The sequence below is a fragment of the Convolutriloba macropyga genome, chromosome 4 (genome assembly GCF_964194025.1).
Source record: "Convolutriloba macropyga chromosome 4, txConMacr16.3, whole genome shotgun sequence".
Lineage (NCBI taxonomy): Eukaryota > Metazoa > Xenacoelomorpha > Acoela > Convolutidae > Convolutriloba > Convolutriloba macropyga.
The window spans coordinates 54,767,402-54,782,086 of record NC_134471.1 but is presented as its reverse complement, the minus strand read 5'-3'; the positions used below and the strand labels follow the sequence as shown (position 1 = coordinate 54,782,086).

Sequence of the window (14,685 nt, the reverse complement as noted above, 5' to 3'; positions counted from 1 at the left end):
GAACTCTCTATCAAATTAACCAACCTTTTGTTTTTCAGTTCAAAATGGATATAAAATGATTCAAAAATATCGTATACTTCAGAACAAAGTGAGATTTCAAAACGGAATAGTGTTTTTGAAAAAAAACAACGCAAGACAGAAATACCAAAAGTGTTTCTCCAATTTGTTTCTTCTGAAAAACGGAACGCCAAGACATCGCAATGGCATTTTGCTGATGTAGGCTGATGTGATGTCGATAAAACGTTCAATAATGTGCATTCCAAGATGAAGCTGCACTGCATTAAGAGGAAGTGCTTAGTATCTGTGCTTGTTGCAGAAAACTTCTACTTGCTGAAGTTCTTAGGCGGCTTGGATCATTACGCCGCAGTGTCAGTAATTTTATCTGATATCATCATTTAGGGTATTGTCATCTCTATTTTGAGTTTTACATTGAGTTTTTTGAGGATCCAGTTGCGCCTATTCTGAAACTTGTCAATCCCGGCAGTCCGGATGGCTTCAAGTAAAAAGCTCAAGGCCTTGGACAATGCTTGTTTTCAAGCATATGTTTTCTGCTGAGGGGTCAAAAATCTCGCTCCAAATCGCTCAAAGTTTTTAATTTTTTGAGTCAAATCTCCAAATTGTTTTCATTCCAACTTTTTATATGAAAACTGACACAATCTTCCTGTCAAAAAATACGTGTCGCTACTGGTAACAAAAAGCTGGAACCACCTCTTGCGGAGTTGTGTAGAAAACTATTGAACTATATCTGCACTCTGTTCGAAATTATCAAAAGCCGTGATTCCTCCTCACCAGTAGAGGCCGCCACTAGGCAAATATCAATTTTTGGTCTCAGAAAATTGTTTTTCATCCTGTGGCTCATCGGCAAAACATACTTGCATTGTTTCTGTTTCTGGAAGTGACTTATCTGCTTGAGATAGACCTCTTTATCTAGTACAAGTACAAGAAACCAAATGATACATGGGTTAGATTGTATCAACCTGCTAAATCGCAATATCATGGAGCTGCTCTGCGGTTTATATCTCAGCATAGGCAAGTTCGAAATTAGCGGGGACATCATTGTGAACCGATTTTATGAGTTAGAATTAGTTTTCAATTTTCAGACTTAAGCATTTTTTACAATGCGATCTGCTTCCTTATTTAGCAAAGCTAAAAGCTTTGTTTCTGCCTGGGCGAATGGTATTATCCCCCCCCGCGTGCCCATAAGCGGCTGCGCGCTGGTAGCTGTGAAGAGAACTTGTTTGAGCAAATTTTCATTGATTTGAATGAGAATCATATTTGACCATTTTGTTCATTCTTTGCCTTCAAGTTACTCTATATCTTAAATAAACCGGTATTTACTTTACTGACGCTTTTATGAACAGTGCTTGTGACCAAGAACTGTTTTACTGCTGTAATAATTGAGTTTAACTTGTTAAAATTAAACATTTGTTCTATATTTTCAAAATGTGCCGTTCGAGGTAAAGTCAAAAGGATAAAGTCAACAGAGTGAAATAAGGTGCGCATAAATTCGTTGGAGATAGCTCAGATTGCATCCCAGGCCTTATGTCAAGGCCTTATGGTGACAAAAATTGGAGCCCCAAGGGCTGCAACCCATGCTAAATTTACGAAACCTATAGTTCAATTTTTAAATCGAATGTCATCGACAACCTGTTGAATTACCCACTGATTCTTATTCAATCCAACATGCAAGTTTTTGTGTTTTGTCTTGGACGAATTCGGTTTTCACCATCCAAATATTCAGGATAGACGTATCTAGAGAACGATTATGAACAACGACTCAATAACATCAATTTGACAGCCTCCCGAAAGTAGTTCGTGTTCATCTTCAATATGCAGGGAAATTTCTCTAAGGAGTGTTGAGTGACATTTAGATTTGGACTTTGAAACTATTGGTGTTAAAACTTTGTGAAATCATGGTGTGAGGTGATATTTACCTCAACATTAACATATTAAAGCTTGTGTTCTCGGTTAAAAGTTGAGTGTAACAGGTAAATTGATTCCGAAGATACAGTTAATATTTTTTTATTTATCCCATAGTCATTACTGTTGTATGGCAAAGGTGCAGATTTGGCAGACAACATCGAACTTTGACAGTTGTTTTCCATAGAAATGTCGTGATTGACAGTTGTTTAAATGTACTCTCTACTCAGAGCCAACACTCTTAGTCAAGAACTTTAAAAACTTTTAAAAGAATTGCAATTGCATTTTTTTCAAGATCAAACCCATATGCATTCGAAATTGTTTCATATGAGAATTAAGTGCACTCGGAATCGTATCTGACCAGACTCAAGTGCTTTCAAAACAGCTTCTGATCAGAAGCAATTGTGTTCTGAGTGTCCTCTAATCAGACTATCATGCGTCCTTGAGGTCACCCAGTCTATGTTATTTTGAGCGCAGATGTAACAAGTGGGCGCTCGATTCACTGTAATCAGAGATCAATTCCTTTCGGCACCTGGACTTGTGTAATGCGCCTCTACGGCATTATTAACCCTCTATTTAAAACTAATGCGACTCTCAGTAGCCAAAAACAGTTTCTGATTTGGTGGGAAAGCTGGTTTGTACCTGAACTAATTTGATGCAGGCTATCATGAAGGGGAAGTTCCACGGAGTGATAGCTCCCACCACTCCAACTGGGTCGTATTTGGTGAATCCCATTTTGCCATCCTCCATAGCCAGAGTTCTTCCCTCGATTTTATCACAGTAACCACCATAGTATCTGGAGGTAAAAAAAACGTAACTGATACTTTAACAATATATGTATTCATAGGTGAACTTTTTTGTAGCTGACCACAAAGGCTTTTGCACTAAAATGAAATAAACGTATTGAAACACTTTAGCCAATAAACTCACATTCTGTATTTATTATGTAAAATTTTAAAGTGTTTTAAAGGGTGTATGTATTTTTTTTCAGAATGTAGCAGTTTTCGTCACAGGTTTTATTGAATTTGTATTTTCAAGGAAAATTTAGGTATTGGCGTGGTCCCCGTACCCAACCTTGAGCCATGAACATAGTTTAAATAACACTCATCATCCTTTAAAAACATTTATGGTGCAACTGGTGCTTTACTTGTCCATGCAAGTACGGACAAATCATGTTAAAAGTACTCATGAATCTTTAAATGCACAACTAGTGTCCCACTAATGTCCCACTAATGTTCCACTAGTGTACCATTAGTGTCCCAGAATAATTCCACTAGTGATCCACTAGCGCCCTCTATAAAATGGTAATGAAAAACTTATGATCCACTAATATTGTTCAGTGAAATTATAGTGGACCACTAGTGGAGATCAGTGGGACTTAAACCCTTGACATAATTTCCGGATATTTTTTTTAAAGCTGATACCTGGAAAGTTTTTCAAATTAAATTTCACTAACCCTTAATCGGACCCTCTACAGTCAGTACCTTATAAACTATAAAGTAACCAACCCGACATAATTTTTTGATTCCTCGCCAGATATGAACTTGTTTCAAGAAGAGCAACGCACTCAAAAAATTTTTTGCGTGATGAATAATCATAGGCTTTCTGTGTGCGAAAACTGTGTTAGTATAGTAAATTTTTCGCTTGTGAAAATCAATTGCACGTCTTTTCGTGTGATTAAGTGTATGAGGAAAACGACAAGATTTTAAAAAGACTTTCCGCATCTTGTGGATTTTTTGTTTTCTTTGCCCCAGTCCCATTGCGTCGCCAATCTTATAACACAAGTGACGACATTTTGTCACTCACTCTCGTGTGGAAGAAAATGGTTAAATTGTGGACAACAGTTACCAAAAAATTGCAGACGATCTTTACAAAGTGTCGTCACTGATCTTGTAGAAATCACGTTTTTCTGTCATAAATGTCAGCTAATTGTGAGCAGGGGTATCGTCATCACTGCAATTTAACCTTTAATTTATATTCAAAGCTTTGACGGATTAATATTATAATTACCCCTCACTTCATTTCGATTAGAATTACTAATTGTATACCACTTTTTCGCCTTTATCCAGTTTCAAAAGCCTTGACAGATCAAATGAATAATTTTGGTCCAATTATAACCCCCTTTGTCATCTGTTTTCGAAGCTTTGCACGGAAATTAGTTACGCTAGCGCGGATGTTATTGAGGCAAGTTTTCGGTCAATAGCGACACAAATCTGTCTGCCTTTCTCGCGTGTCATCAATTTCCGCAATCGTGGATAGCAGTGGCAAATATTCCCATTTTTTAGCAAACCTGCAATGTATTACATCACTGTCACCGCTGCCCACGAAAACCTGTAACCTTAATCTTAAAACATGGAGAATAAAGTTTGCTTGCTCAAAAATTAGGATGGGCAACGTAGTGTTTGGAAAAAACGTAGTTGTTTAAAAATTACATACTTAGAGGGCGCAGACAGACTTTTTGCATAGGCTATATACCCAATCTGATTGCAACCCCAAAATTGTACTTTTAGGTCCTTAGAGATCCCTTCTTTTAGTCATAATAAACTACTGGCACCGGTACAAGATTGCATGGAGTTTTTTGACCGGTTCTCAAAAAAATTACTGCCATAAAGCAATCCTATGAAAGGTAAGCAGAAAAAAATAAAAAAAACGCATTATTATTTGTCTGCTTAAATTTTATCAGCAAATTTGAATTACGGTAAATGTGTTAATTTCAAAAGTTCGCTGCATCATTTAATTGTAAATATTGTTTGTGCATAATTGCATATGTAATTGTATTTAATGCAAATAACATGCTATAACATGTGTAAGTTTGGGGGTGCAAATGGACGTGGGGAGGGGGCAAAAACAGAAAAGATCCCATCTTGTTTATCTAGTTCTCTTCCTTATTTGGCCTTCCTTATGGAAATTTCTGCCCACCCCGGAACCAAATATACTACATTGATGTCTATTTAATAATAATTCAAAACTAAACCCATCTGTCCACTTCATGCTCGTCTAAGCGTATGATTCTGATAGCTGCTGCACAAAACAGTCACAAAACCTGACGAAAAACGGATTAATATCATTTTTTAACTATCATACAGCCCTATTCTGAAAAAAGTTATCTGAGAATTGTTGTGGTTGTGATCGGATTTATATTCTGCACGTAGCGCTGAACGAGAATGTCTCGGTCACAATTTTTTTAACAAACCTGAACCAACTTATTCCCATAGAAATATCAAGAAGTGCACTCTGAAACGGTTTTCCATTATCAGTGACCTCCACGGATGCAATCAAAGCAGAATCGCGCTCTATTATGTCTGCCAATTTTGCAAGAATCTTCCCCCTGTTAGCTGGGTTCATTTTTCGCCAGGGTGAATTTCTCTTCATAGCTGTCCTTGCAGCTTCCACTGCTTTGTCAACATCTACTTTATCACCCTCTTGAACCTGAATTGCCAAAATTCTCTGTGTAGACTACATGATTTGGTTCAAGAACAAGTCAGTGGTTTGTAGATCTGTGCGGGATTTCGCAGGAAATTTCATAGTCATGTAATTTTCAAACCGGCATTGGGCAAGTTAACTTCTGGCATTGTAAGAAGAGCTTGATACTAACAACTTAGATTAATTTTCTTTGAAATATTAAAAAATATTTTTATTTAAAACATGATGCGCTTATTTATTCGGAAAGTTTTTTTTTGTTTATCAATGGCCGCGTCAGCCTCTCAACGGCTATTATTTAGGCGCTCTCTTTTTTACAATCCAAAGTCTTTGGATTGTATTGGTGCTTCGTCTTTTTAACAGTGCAAAGAATTTGAATTGTATTGGTGTGGATTAGTAAGAGGAGCAAAAAAAGGCTTGACTTTTTTCATTGTGCTCATCAGAGTGAAGTGAGAGAATGATGTTTGAACAGATTTTTTGGTTTTTGAGAGCAAATATTTTCACGTGCGGCAATTTGGCTTCTGTTTTTGCTGTTTTTCTATTTTCGTTTCCGTTATGAATACTTTTAAAAGGCAATACGCATGTTGTAATAATGCAGAGTTGCACTTGTTTATCACTTCAAATAGCAAAAAATTGTTTTCAGGGACTTCGACACTATTTGTCTTCACTAAATATGATTTGGTTTATTTGTCGTTTGTTTTGTTTTTTTTGTTCGTCTCATCAATAATAAAAACCAGTAATCATATTTTTAAGACATGTTTAAATTAATTTACTGGCTTGAGTTGAAATTGATGGTTCAGCGAAGTACTTTTTTTTCAAAAGATATATCATTTTTTTTTGCTTTTTTTTTGATCTCTTGTAGTTTTTTCTTGTTCTATCACCTAATGCCATCATGAACAGCCCTAAGAAGCTCTCTCATGGATATCCTTTTGATCACTTTAAAGGTTTTCTTAACATCACAAACGATTTTTACCCCACTTTCTTTCAAAGAATTTTAGGTTTTTTGGATTTTTGCACTTGGATGCTTTTTGTTGTTTGGTCACTAAATCTCACTATGCAGAGTTGTCTGGTTTTTAGTATTAGACATAATGGAATTTATCTAGTGTTTTAAGTTCAAAGCTTCAGGTTATGAAGCTTTTGACAACGATTTGTTATCGCAAATTTATATCACAATTTTTAGCAATTTTTGTGAGATCCACAAATTTTTCATTTTTTAAAAATTTATGTCGTATTTTGAATTTTTTCTAACTAAAAGACCAAGAAAAATTCTTTAGAGTTTGAAATTCGCTTAGTGCTTTATTTTTAGCGGAAATGGAATGGTTTTAAATCTTTTGACTTATTTCAACTTTTCAAAATACAACTTTTCAAATATTGAGAAATTTTAGCTCATGTTTCAAATTTTTTGATCTTTTGATCATGTTTTTTCGTTTTACATATTTCACGGCTTACCTTGACCCTTTGGATTGTTTTGGTGCTCTGTCTTTTTTAACAGTTCAAAGAATTTGAATTGTATTGGTGTGGATTATTAGGAGGAGCAAAAATTGAGAAGATAAAATGCGTGACCTTTTCACAGTGCGTTTTAAAGTGAAGTGAGAGAATGGTGTTTGAACAGATTGTCGGTTGAGAACACTTATTTTCACGTGCGGCAATTTGGCTTCTGTTTTTCAGTTTTTGCCGTTTTTCTATTTTCGTTTTGGTTACGAATAATTTTAAAAGGCAATACGTATGTTGTAATAGTGCAGAGCTGCACTTGTTTTTTACTTCAAATTGCAATTAATTGTTTTCAGACACCTCGACACTATTTGTCTTCACTAAATATTTTTTGGATATTTTGTTGCTTGTTTTGTTTTCTTTTTATTTTTTCTTCTCTTTAATTACAGAAGCCAGTGGTCCATTTTTTAAGACATATTTAAATTAATTTAATGATTTGAGTTGAAATTGATGATTTAACAAAATTGATACTTTTATTTAAAAGACAAAGCATTTTTTTGCTTTTTTCCATCTTTTGTAGTTCTTTTTTTTCGATCAGCTAATCGCATTATGAATGGCTGTGATGGCTGTCTACGTTTAAGCTAGCAGTCATGGCAAAAAATCTCCATGTGGATCAGCAACTACGTCTCAAACCCACGGTTGCGGATCTCATCTATCCAACAGTCTCCTCGTAAGAAGAAGCAAGAGAAAGCAAAAGCGAAAACGAGAATCGGAATTGTGAAATAAGAAACGAGAGACGCCGAGTGAATTGAGAAAACGAGTTGGTCCTCATCATCAGGAATTGTGGTCCCCTCATAGATAGGTATACATGGGACGAGGCGGATATCAAAGTAAAAAGCATCATGTATTTATCCCTAGGAACGGAAGCAAGCCCAATATATCATCAACAATATCCCCACACCACCATCGAAAGATGTTCCATAAACAAGCTCGTCTACGAATTTGGACTAACCTTCACACGTCCAAGAAAAACGACGTTTGATCGCTTTCAGCTAATAACAGTCAAGCAAAATTCCAACGAGAATTTAAGGCCTTCTTTAGTAGATTGCGCGAACTGGAAGACTTCTTTATAACAAAGATGAATAATACATTAATACAAACGGAGCTGCTGTCCAAAGGACGATCACAAGCCCAAGATCTCAACTTTGCGTTGTCCCGCGAAAGAGGAAGATAAAACCAAAAAGAGATATTAACGTCAAATCCCACAAACTGGAACCAATTTAACGTGGCGTATCAACAACAAAACCCCCGCCCACAACAACGACCTTGATCAGAAAATTAAAAACAAACAAACTCACAAGAAATGCCACAGTGGTGGCGATGCGGAGCACCATTCGTGCAAGGACACATCAGCGTATGTCAGGCAAAACAAGCGCAGTGTAACATTTGTAAAAAGATGGGACAATTCGAAAAACTGTGCAGATCAAAAACGCCAGAAAAGTTTAAACACCGCTCACCCCAAAGCCCCCAGAAACAAATTTATAACCAATCTCCGGGGAGTAACCAAACACGACGTGTACTTCCTTGTTTGACCCTCCTTCTGTTTGAGTAGTAGCGGAAGTATAGGATTTTGTTACACTGCGTTATTGGATGAAGATATGTTTCAAAAATGGGTTTTTGTATGTTGTAATGAAAACTTTTTCAGAATTGTTATTGATTGGATGTAAAGGAATGGAATGTAAAAAATTAGATTTTTTGAAATTTGACGGTGATGCGACAGTTTAGTGGAACGAAATGGGCAAAAAGCGTCCCTTTTCTGTGTGCTACGTGCTTTAAAATTTATGACGTCTTTTTACGTGTGGTAATTTTCTCCGCTTATGTAATTGAGCGTATCGCGTAGTAGAATGTATTTAAACGTGTTAATAGTATTTATGATAAATTTTTTGTTATCTTTTGATGATGGGGGAGGGGGTTGGGACGGATTTCTGCTCAGAGAATCGGCGGATCCCATGTTCTTTCCCGGGACGTGTTCGATTATGATGTTAAATGGTCGAAGCCTGTCTACCCATCTATTTAATCGGCTTTGATAAGTTTTATTTCCTCTGTTATCTTTTAAAGCAGAGAGTAGAGCTCGATGATCCGTTTGGAGTTTGAATTCTTGGCCATGTAAATAGTGCTTAAAGTGTTCCATGACCCAAACTACCGCTAGGAACTCAAGTCTGTTTGTGTTATAGCGGTCTTCATAGTTATTAGGAAATCGGCTTGCGAACGCTATCGCATGCCATGTGTTGCATGTTTTTGTTCTATACTGGCTCCTAGGCCTTTGTTACATGTTTCGCACTTGACTCGAGCATCTTTTGTTGTGTCGAAACGTTTGTTTCCAACGCTTTGTTTTTGTTCTATGATGTTGGCGAATGCTTTAGAATGGGATTCATTTTAATCTAATAGATTATTCTCATTTGTCTGCTTTTTTAGTAGTGGTCTTAGTGGTTCTAAATTTTCTGCTAGTTTTGGGATGAAATTTATTATGATGAAAATTATATCATTTTTGGTACTTCGAGTTTTGTTTTTGCCTCTGTTTTAGTGATTAGTGCAGTGATTCATTGAGAGTCATTTCAAATCCTAGCCATTCGATTGTGTTTTTCGCAAAATCGCATTTTTGTAGTTTAAGTGCTAGACCTTCTTTATCTGGTTTTTCAAATATCCGCTCCGATTCTTGTTCGTGTTCGTTTATGGTTCTTTTCGTTATTACGAATATATCATCAGGGAATGCAAATTTTGAAGTTATGATTTCAAGTATTCTGCCTATTGGTTTTTGGAATCTCACTGGCATGTCCGTTAAAACGTAAAAAAACGTTTATGGATCTACATGTACCCCTGGCTCGACCACCTAGTATGCTGAAATTGCAGTGTTTGGCCATTGAAGTGTCCAGGGGGGACCTTGCTATAAGCGTATTTTAGGTCAAGTTTCGAAAACCAGTAAATCCCTGGGGATTTTCTTCTCTCAGAAATATGTAAAGCTACTGCGTCGACGAGGTGGTCGATGCTTTGCATTTGATATTTGTCTTTATGTATTGCTTTCTTAAGTTTTTTTGAGTCGACTGCTAGTTAACCAATTTGTCTTTTTTACTGTAAGGACTACAGGACTGATGAATACGTCATCTGGACATTTTTCTTAACGAATTATTTGTTTGTCAGCGATTAGTTTAATTAGTTCATTCTCGACTTTTCTAATAGATGCAGGGGTACTCTTCTTCCTTTTTGTTGGTTGGAGCTGCGGTTTTCCCGGAATAATGACTTAGCAATGTGGTTTTTTGATCGGCCTAGTCGTGTGCACAGGTGGGGTTATTTATTGAATATCCATTTGATTATGTTTTTCTCTGTTTCTATATTTGATAAAATATTAATTAGCGTACCCTGTTGATGTGGCGTTGTTTGTTGTACACAGATTCTAGTTTTGGGAGGACATCTCTCCCCATAAGATTCGTTGTAATCTGTTCCACTATGCGGATTTGGCATCTTTTTGCAAACCAGCTTCCAGAGAACTTTATCTCTTTGTTAATAAAGCATCTGCACCTTTTATTTTTTTTTGAACTATTGCGTTATTATATGTGGGTTTACTGTCAAGAGTTGTTTAGCCGTTGCCGGGTAAATGAAACTGCAAGGAGATCCTGTGTCAGCCAGCCAGTCAATTTGTTATTTTTATCACAGGTTTTTTGAACCCATATCTCGTCATTGTTGCTTTTGCTTAATAAAATGTTTATAACTGGCCTGAAGGTAGACAAAATAAAAGTCAGTTCAGTCTTTTGTAAGTTCTTCGCAATTATGCAATCAGACCCATTATGGTCCAACGCCAGTTTATAAAAACTCTTAGCAAAAGTAATGGAGTCAATCAAAATAATTCCAAGTACAGTAACCAAAAAAAAACCCTTCGAGGCACATTTCGAAAGACCCCCAAAAACTGAACTATCAAATATTTTAACCAAAAACCTTACACATCAAGGTTATCGTACAATAAATGACGTTCCTTTGCTTCAGACAAGACGAAGCTGAAACAACCCGTACTCCCCAGGGAATCAGTAAGGGATCTCGAGAAAAACTCTGAACCAGAGCTCGACATCCAATACAAGGACATGGAGGTATCGGGGGAAAGATCACACTAGCACCCTCACAGGAAACATCCGATTCAGAGAACGCGCCGCTGCTTAGCCCAACGCGCATCCCTTGTAGGTTTACCTCGTCTAAACTCCATATTACTTTCGGTGATAAAACATCAACCGTCGTTTTCAATAAAAACAATTTAGCTCGATAAACAATAGCACATAAAACAAATCCTGCAACACGAATATCATTAAAACCCCAATGGAATGTTATCCCAGATGGAACAATAACTAATTACTCAACCCATACGATATCAATTGAAACAAGCAAAAGGAAAAACACGGTCATCAGAAAAAACGACCTTGAAATTGTAAACCAAACTGAACCAATACCAACTCTAAATATAACCAAAAATAAACCATGGTCGATTCATATGGTTGCTTGCGAAACGGTTAACGAATATCACAGTATCCAACTTAAACTGAATTGATTCTATTCAGAAGAGCAAGCTGAACGTGCTGCCCTCGTGCAGTTAACCTCCAGTAAGGGCACTCGAAACCCAATCCAACGCAGACCCCTAGGGCACGACGCTGTGGTCAGACTAGCTAAGGCTAATCAAAAGCAACAAGCTAAAAAGACCAAGCCGCACGCCACTACACGTGGCAACAGAGGAAAAGACAAGAAACTGAACAATTCGCGTGCCACAACGTTTGGTACCAAATCTGAGGAAGCCGCTCTGAAATATTGTCAGAGCCCAGCAACCAGAGAGGAGAAAAAGCGGAAGATGCTCTATTCAAGTTCTTCAGAGAACAAAAAGTTCCTCAAGTCTACACCTGACAGCATTAAGATGTCTAATACATTAAAAAATTTCAACATCAGAGACAACCTTCTCGGGAGCAACGTTCAAAAATGCTGCATCCTCCAATCCAGAAGTTTTCATGAACTCTCCAATCAATACATCAGCTTCCCCAGGACCCAGTAAAGCTCGCTCGACCCCTCTAGTAGACAGAATCGTTGAGAAAATTTGGAGCGACAATTCACCCACAAAGCCAACAACTGAAGATAACCCCGTCGAAGTAGTTTTCGTCGATAGTTTTCATTCAGATAAGAATACAACGGAACTTATCACCATCGATTCAACCTCAAACGAGGAAGCACAAGTAGTAGAGGCGGAACCGTTCTCTGCAAATCAAAATGAAACAGAAAAACATGAAATAGGAGCCACGAATTCCACTTCCGACATAAATCCCAGGGACTTTTATGATCCAACCAAATTTTGACGCCAAAATTCTTTCAGCGGGGGATATGTCATGGAGGAGTTCCCCATGGATTGTAATCAAGCGTTCTTTATTATGAAAAACTTCCCCAGGGATTGTAACCAAACAACACACTCTATTAAAATAATTACTCTTTTAAACTATATACTAGATTTATTTATCATTTTTTTGTTGTTCATTTGTTCGTTGAGTTACTCATAGAACGATTTCTGTTTATTTTAGTTAGCAGGTATTGCTTGGTAGCTAATTTAAATTAACCAAAACACGCTTATCGCTCTCTCGTGACAAGAAAAATTTGAAATTGAAGTTTAGTTTGATTGAAAAATCGAGACACCTCGAAATTGAATATTAATTATTCAGTGTTTTCCCCAAGGATCAGCATAACAGGTTTATTGGCCTCTTCATTTTAATTATGCGTTTTAATACTAATTTCTGTATAAATTTGCAACTTTTCAGATTTCGAGAGTTTTTAGCTCATGTTCTAAATATTTCGATCTCTTGATCAAGTTTTTCGTTTTACATATGTCACAACTTACCATACCTCACTCACTATTTCAACTCAATGGAATTAAATTTATTTTGCACCTTACGCAATGAATACGGTCCTGTCAAAAGATTTTCAAAAAAACGGGATGAACGTTTATCAAAGTTCATAAGAGTGATTACTAGCTGATTTTAGAATGAATCTTAATAGCTTCCAGTTTATTGGCAAAAAGTTTGATTCAAGTAAAGTTTTAGAATCTATGTTTAGGTATCATAGTTTAATTAGTTTCTTTGAAAGCACTAAAAATGACTTGAAGACGTAGTACTGAATGTTTTTCGGATCGTTACGCCTTCTCTTGTTATGTTGTGAACGCAACTACCTGTACAATTGTGAGCCAGATTTAATATAATTGGGACAGCAAAAGCAAAAAACTGCACAAAAAGCAATGACAAAACATTACTTTTCTCTAATGTTACTGTGTTTTAATTTGCGTGTTTCTGTTGGATGAGTTAGCCTCAATGCTTACCACTGTATTCTGCAAAATCACTTAGCCTAAAGCCTTGTGTACGTTTTGTTGTTCTTAGTCAGTTAACATGATTTTGAGATACCAAAGTGTCTCAAGAGATAAGTTACTGGAAGGTGTTATTCAGCAATTACGGTTTTCAATCCCTATTTTTTTTATTTAATCACCAATTTGTTTTTCTTTCGTTTCATTCAATTTAATCACTTTTATATGGAATATTTTGATGTTGTTTGCGAGAGTTTTGACAAAATTTATCAAACAGTGAACCAAAACTGATATTAGTCACAAAAATTTGCTGTCCGCAAAATGTGCTCAAAATTGTTAAAAATAAAGCTCTTTAAGCAATTGATTTCTTGCAATGTTCGTATATGTTTTTCTAGTAGTAATACAAGCATCGTACAGGAAAAACCGTTGTGATTTGTATGACATCATATATGATTCTTGTAAGACTACTCGGAAGTGGCAAACCGGGAAGTAAAATTAAGACGCATAACATAATATACGTCGAATAAAATGATTAAAAATTCAATTGATTGGTCTTCATATTTTGTTCAATAACCTAAAGTTTTAAGATGCAAGGCTATTCTCAATAATTTGCAATGCATTGAATCATCTCTCAACATTAATCTCATTTTTCAGTAAATTTATTCGAGTTTTCGTCATTTTTTTTCAAGAACCATGTTCAAAGAGATCCACACTTTTTGTCACTCCTTTCAACCCCATCACCTTTGACCACGTTTGCTAATTGCGATTGTTAACAACTCATTAATTAGGCTAAAATGAAAAAACCCTGATTGGTGATCAATTTTAGAAAATTCCCACATTAACAACATTCCCCGGTTTTTTGTTTCTAACTTTTCTTGAAAGTTCCTTGCTCAGACTAAGATAGGGGCGATTCAACAGTCAATTGATCTGTATTTCTGAAACTAATCTGATGAGGCTTTGCAAGATTACAAATTATGCTAGATTTTTTAAGGTTGAAAGTGCTTACCCAACAGATTGTTTCTTCGGTTGCAGGGTTGAAAATCTCAATAGTCTTCCCACTAACGCAATCCACATACTCATTGTTTATGAACAATTGTGTTCTCTTTATTTCTGGATTCCTGATTGGTTTCTGGTCAAAAATGGAATCCATTTTTCAACAGACTTTGCTTTGCTTTTTGAATTTTTCGCTTGAGTTAGATAGTTTCTGACAAGGAAGAGTTCAACTGCTTCTCGCGATTTGAAAGATGACCTTCCAGAAGGTTTAAGTAGTTGTGCAAATTTGTAAAAAGTATTGCTCTAGCAAAGAGCTGAAGTAGACACAAAAGTGGCGTATAAGCCAAATGACCTCGAACTTTATTCAACTCAGTCGAATCTTCATTTTGTTTTGCTTCTCGAACCACTATGAACTCAAGTAAAATGTTTGACAAGAACAAAAGTTACTCTTTAAACTACTGCACCTCGCCATACCCGGCACACCATTTAAAATGGTTGAGCTTAATAAGCTATATGTATATGTATTTGTATAAGTATATATATATATATAT

The 14,685-nt window shown here is 36.3% G+C and overlaps 1 protein-coding gene across 1 annotated transcript in view; it reads right to left on the bottom strand.

Moving 5' to 3' along the window:
* LOC142338521 (retinaldehyde dehydrogenase 3-like) overlaps positions 1-14,351 on the bottom strand; it is a 28,239-nt gene extending 13,888 nt beyond the window's left edge. The window contains exons 1-3 of the mRNA XM_075388305.1: positions 14,148-14,351; positions 5,114-5,349; positions 2,563-2,716 (exon numbers count right to left, since the gene is read on the bottom strand). Coding sequence (XP_075244420.1) covers positions 2,563-2,716; positions 5,114-5,349; positions 14,148-14,291 — 534 coding nt within the window. The 5' untranslated portion in view covers positions 14,292-14,351. The remainder of the gene's footprint in view (positions 1-2,562; positions 2,717-5,113; positions 5,350-14,147) is intronic.
* Positions 14,352-14,685: the final 334 nt, after the last annotated feature.